The sequence below is a fragment of the Odocoileus virginianus genome, chromosome 1, assembly GCF_023699985.2.
Source record: "Odocoileus virginianus isolate 20LAN1187 ecotype Illinois chromosome 1, Ovbor_1.2, whole genome shotgun sequence".
NCBI lineage: Eukaryota > Metazoa > Chordata > Mammalia > Artiodactyla > Cervidae > Odocoileus > Odocoileus virginianus.
Window position 1 is genome coordinate 13,099,153 of NC_069674.1, and position 6,000 is coordinate 13,105,152.

The 6,000-nt window shown below is 48.9% G+C and overlaps 1 gene segment (V, D, J or C); it reads right to left on the reverse strand.

Annotated features, from left to right (window-relative positions):
* Window positions 1-3,282: 3,282 nt before the first annotated feature.
* LOC110140365 (T-cell receptor beta chain V region E1-like) lies at window positions 3,283-4,075 on the reverse strand. The segment is given in 2 exon segments: window positions 3,283-3,611; window positions 3,892-4,075. Coding segments are annotated over 2 exon segments (390 nt in total).
* Window positions 4,076-6,000: the final 1,925 nt, after the last annotated feature.

Sequence of the window (6,000 nt, forward strand, 5' to 3'; positions counted from 1 at the left end):
GGGCATGGCAACCCACTTCAGTATTCTTGCCTGGAGAATCCCATGGACAGAGGAGCCTGGTGGGCTGCCATCCATGTGGTCACAAAGAGTCAGACACGACTGAAGCTACCTAGCGTGCCTAAGTCACCAAGTAAATAGGGGCTCTTCTTTTATAGACTTAAGAGAAGACTCAGTCTTGGCATAGGATCCATTCTCTAGGGCAGTGGTTCCCAACCTTTTTGGCACCAGGGACTGGTTTCATGAAAGACAATTTTTTCACAGACCCAGGGGTGGTTTGGGGATGATTCAAGGGCATTACATTTACTGTGCACTTTGTTTCTCTTATTATTACATCAGTTCCACCTCAGATCATCAGGCTGTAGATCTGGAGATTGGGGACCCCTGTTCTAGGGCACCCAGGCTCTCTTTGGCTTAAAGGGAATTAAATCAGTTAATATAACTAACAAGTTTGCAAGGGAAGAAGGAGGCTGGAATACTTTAGCTTATTGACTCACATCACTCCACTGCTATCAAACCTGTTGGGGTTGTTTTGACTTACTTTTGGTTATATAAATCAAATAACTTGACCTTTCTGTCAGTTTCACTCTTGGGATCCCATTTTAATGGCGAGTCCTTGAAAGAATCCTCTTAAAGACTCCAAAACACTACCATGTTGTGTCATTCATTTCCATTTTAGGAGTTGGAGAAGCAGCTGAAATTAGTAACTTGATGTTTTCTGTTTTCCTTTAGCAAGTTATTACACTTTAAAATGCAAAAAGTTCTTCAGCAGGAGCTAAATGATACTGAAAGAGGAGGAAACGCGACCCCTGCAAAGTTCTTCAAGGCTTCTCTGTTCATTTGCACGTTGGGTTTTTAACAGAAAATAGGATGGCATCTAGGACTCAGTGTCCTAAAGGGTGGGATAAGTCTTTCTAATTTTAAGTCACAGCCTTAGGAAGCCCGCTCTTGTCATGTGTATGAGCCATATTCTCTATCAGCTCTGTAAGTCACGTTGCTAGAAATTTCCCTCTTCACATGCCTCCTCCGTTATCTCTCTCACTTTGTTCAGAATTTCTGTAAAGAAAATAGGGGTGTCCCTTATTAGCCTCCTCAGATCCTAATAAGACATTAGGATTTGGAGAGCATGCTGAATGAGTAAGGGGATACTCCCTATAAACACCATTCTCCAGGCTGAAAAGCTATGATCCCCAAAGCTGTGACTGGATGGGCCAGGCTCATACAAAAACCAGGTGAAGATCAGGCTAGAGCTTGCTCCTATGCACAGAAACGAACACCAGATACTGCAATGAAGAGGCTTTCAAAGATTTCATAGAATTTAATTTAGAGTTTCTTTCCTCTGTGTATTTCCTTCAAGGATGGGAGGGTTTGAGAAACCATAAAATGAGTTCTGCTCAGTAGGGAACCAGGGTGGGAAAAAAGCCCTGGTTTAAAGTCATCAGCTGGGACAACTGGAGTAGAATAAAATTGCCTAGCGGGGCCTTCCCTGGAGGTCCAGTGGTTAAGATTCCATACTTCCACTGCAGGGGGCATGGATTCGATCCCTGATCAGGGAGCTAAGAGTCTACATGCCATCACGGTGTAACCAAAAGAAAATGAAGCTGTGGTTCTTGATGAAACTGAACAAGACAATAATACAAATTTAAAATTAAAAAAAAAAAATCACCCACTTGAAGCTAAAGACGGGGAGCCAGGGGCTGAGGAATCCCAAGGCCATCACTCCCAGACCCTTTGAAAACTCGATGCAGTACTAGACACCTTGATTATCTCACTTTGGGATTTCTGGCAGCTGCTCTGCCAAAACGCCATAGAGAGAGGATTCAGCTATCCAAATGCCAGGCTCTCGACCTCCTCCTCCTCGTCGTCCTTGTCTTCTAGAGCCAGGCAGGTGTTCACCACCACGCCTGAGAGGGGCCGAGCCAACACTATGGCTGCCATCCTGCCCTCTGTGAGGTTATGGAGATCCGCGGGCCGATGGCGCCCCCTGGTGGAGGAAGCTCTCACTCAAGCGCTGAAGAAAGAGCAGGTAGGTGCTGGTAGTTCGGAGGCAAACCACCCACCCACTGTGCCATCAGAGATGGGGCTGCCTTTGAAATGCCTCCGCATTCACTCACGCCCACCCTGCACCCCAGGCACCTGCTCGTGTGGGCCACACCGTCTGGGATGGAGAAACTCAGAGCTGAAAGAGGGGTGGGTCAGCAGCAGTCCAGTCTCCCTTCTCTGCAGGGGTCTCAGGACGGGGGTCTTGCTCATAACACCCCTCCCTGTGGTTCCCGGCCACTCATCTGAGGCTGAGCCTACTGTTCTGCCCTCAGTCGGCATGCGCCCTTCCTGAGGCTGCAGATCCACTTCTGAGCCATGGCTTTAGGTCAATATTTGGTGAGCCCTCCGCTCCGGAACCCAGACCCTGGTCCTTGCTAGGTCAGGCCCTCTCTGTGGATCTTGCTTTTAAAAAGATCAACTGGAGATTGAGGCGTGAGACGTTCAGGAGGTGCTGAATGCAGAGAATGTGGATCTAATTGGGAAAACGTGTGCTTGTTTAGCAAGCGGTGTTGGGGGGGTGGTCATACATTGAGATAGTCACTCTGCCTCTTTTCTGACTCCCAGGATTTCTTTGGGTGTCCTTCTTTCCTCTGCGCATTGATACTGGTCTTAAAATGCAGTATGCTTTTTATACATGTGGAAAATAGTTCACTGTGATTAAGTCTTCCCAGGTGGTACTAGAGGTAAAGAACCCGCCTGCCAATGCAGGAGATGTTGAGACACAGGTTCGATCCCTGGGTCAGGAAGATCCCTGGAGTGGGGCATGGCAACCCACTCCAGCATTCCTGCCTGGAGAAGCCCATGGACAGAGGAGCCTGGCAGGCTATGGTCCTTGGGGTCGCAACGAGCTGGACACGAGTGAAGCAACTTAGCACAATACCACCACTGTGGAGAGAATAGCCAACAGTGATTAAGTCCTTCCTAGATGCCTCTGTATTTTCCTAAAGGCTCCACCTGAACTGGTTGTTTAATCTGAGAAGCAACCTTCTGAATCGGGGCGTTAGTGTCAGTGCTTTGCAGACACAGAACCTAAGCTTCAAGGAGAAGTCTTCCCCAGAGTCACAAGTGGCTGCTGGGGCCACCGATCAAGCCTTGACTCAGTGGGCTGTGTTCTCTGAAGCGCAGGGAGAGTCTGCTTGTGGTAAAGAAGCCAGAGGGAGGATCCAGGTGGGGGAGGGCCACTGGGGCAGAGCCGGGAGGAGGAGGAGGCTGGGTCTGTGGTTGGGACCCAGTGGGTGGTTTTTATTCATTTTCCCAGTTGGGGTGTCTCACTGTGTCTTTACTGCAGGTGCAGAACAGTGTTCTGCCCTGGGTCACATTGGCCACGTGTAGGCTCAGCTCGCTCTCACTGACCCGTGTGGCCCGGTAATTCGCTCCAGGGAGGTTTATGACTTCCTCATCCCCGGTACTCCGCAGACTGGCCAGCACCTGTAGTTGCCCCCGGAGATCCTGCTGGAACCAGCTCATCCAGGGGTACTGGGAATCCTTCAGGATGCACCGCAGGGTTTCAGCCTGTCCGCGAGGTACCAGGACCCACCTGGGCTTTTGCTCCACCAAGCTCGGGGCTGCATCTGAAACACACAGGCCAGCCAGGCTGAAGCTCCTGGGGGCAGCGGTCACCACCAGATCTCTAGCTGCAGCCAAAGCCTGAAGAGAGATCCCATGAGGAGTGCCTGGAGGAGGCTGCTGGGAACAGAAGGGGTCCTTTCACAGGGTGAGGGGACCGCAGGACGGTCTCGGCAAGCCGGGGGTCAGGGAGTAGAACTTTCTGCACCTACAGGCGCCCCTGTGACCCAGTCTCTCTTTTCCTCCCTCAGTCCACCAAGCGGTTGTCTCTGCCAGGCCCCTGACCTGTACTCAGCACGCAGGCAGCCAGGAGCACGCAGTCCCACAGGACGGGAAACGGGGCCATCACCTCGCCTCTCCAGCAGGGCAGGGGGATGGGGCCACCAGGCAGGAGAGCAGACGCTGAGCTGGGAGGCCCGATTGGCTGAGACTCTCCGGGCCTGACGCTCAAAAGGGAGTGGCTTTTCCAGGAGACTCAGTATCTTGTCTTATCTCACTGAAGTTCAAACCTCAAACTGGAGTTTCCTGTTTCAGCACACCAACACACACTCACACACACATGTACATGCTCCCCACACTCACCCCGGGGCCTCAGTGAATGTACCTGGACCTGCATTCTCTCAGCTGCTTTGCGGAGAGATTCCTAGAAATGTGATGATGAATCTCTGTCTCAAATCTTCACAAGGAATTAAAATAACTCAATGAAACCAAGTCACGGGGCTTCTCTGGTGGCACAGTGGTAAAGAATCTTCCTGCCAATGCAGGAGACACAGGTTCAGTCCCTGGGTCAGGAAGATCCCCTGGAGGAGGGCATGGCAACCCACTTCAATATTTTGGCCTGGGAAATCCATGGACAGAAGAGCCTGAAGGTCTATAGTCCATGGGGTTTACAAAAGAGTCGGACATAACTGAGCAACTGAACAACAATCACCAAGTCAGACTTGTAGATTGAACAGACATTTTCCTATATGCATAGAGGCTCCTGCAGGGTAACTCTGGTGGTGGGTGAGGAACACTCATTTCTGATGACCTGTGTTTTCCTCTGTAAAAGCAAATACAAACAAAACAGAAGAAAATAAAAGAGACTTCCCTCTCCTCCGTTTTCTTAGAGCATTTATTTAGAAAACTTATAGGTTCTTTCTCTGTCTTTTTGAAATGTACATACCATACTCTCCTTAAAAGCTAAATCACCTCTTGCCAGTATTAAGACCGAAGCATCTCTTTCTCAAGGATCTGCAACCATTTCTTTGGAATAAAATCATCAAAGAAGATGAGCCTAACTTGGTCTAGAGAAGATGCCTGGCACCACGTTGCAAAATGATTTCATCATAAAGATATGATATAGGGACTTCCCTGGCTGTTCAGTGGTGAACACTTGTTAAGTGTTAAGACACTGCACTTTCATTCAGGGGACCCAGGTTTGATCCCTGGTCGGGGAACCAAGATCCCGCATGCTACAGGGAGTGACCAAAAAAAAAAAAAAAAAAGAAAGAAAAATACTATGACATTTATTTTTCCTTTAGTAAAGCCAATTAGCAAACACAGATAGACACCCCAATTCCCAAGGGACTTCAGCATGGACTGCAGATTACTGAAACGGACTGCCAAGTCCTCTCATTTGAGGACAAGTTATGCTTCTCTTGGGCTTCCCTTGTGGCTCAGCTGGTAAAGAATCCACCTGCAGTGTGGGAAACCTGGCCTGGGTTCAATCCCTGGGTTGGGAAGATCCCCTGGAGAAGGGAAAGGCTACCCACTCCAGTATTCTGGCCTGGAGAATTCTGTGGACTGTATAGCCCATGGGGTCGGGAAGAGCTGGACATGACTGCGCGACTTTCACTTTTATTTTTAATTGTATTTTCCCAACAACTCACAGTGCTGCCACTTCCTGGCAGTGTGACCTTGGATCTCAGTTCATTTCTCTGTAAGATGGAGATAATATTGGAAGCTAGTTCATAGGAGTAAGTAGATTAATACACGAAAATTTCTTAGAATAGAGCTCCTACAAAGACTCACTTAGTAGGAGTTGACCTCTAATGTTGCAATTGTAAACTTCCAATTCAATAAAAATGTGACAATTAGAGTCACTTTTACTGGTCTTCGTGGGCTTCCCTGGTGGTTCAGAAAGTAAAGAATCTGCCTGGAACGTGGGAAACATGGGTTCAGTCCCTTCCCAGAAGGGCATGGCAACCCGCTCCAGTATTCTTGCCTGGAGAATCCCCATGGACAGAGGAGCCTGGTGGGCTACAGTCCATGAGGTCACAAAGAGTTGGACATCACGGAGTGACTAAGCACACACTCATATTGGCCTTTAATCTCTTGGCATGCTGCAGTCTATGCAGTCACAAAGGGTCAGATACAACTTACTGAACACCAACAACATGTATAAAGTAACTT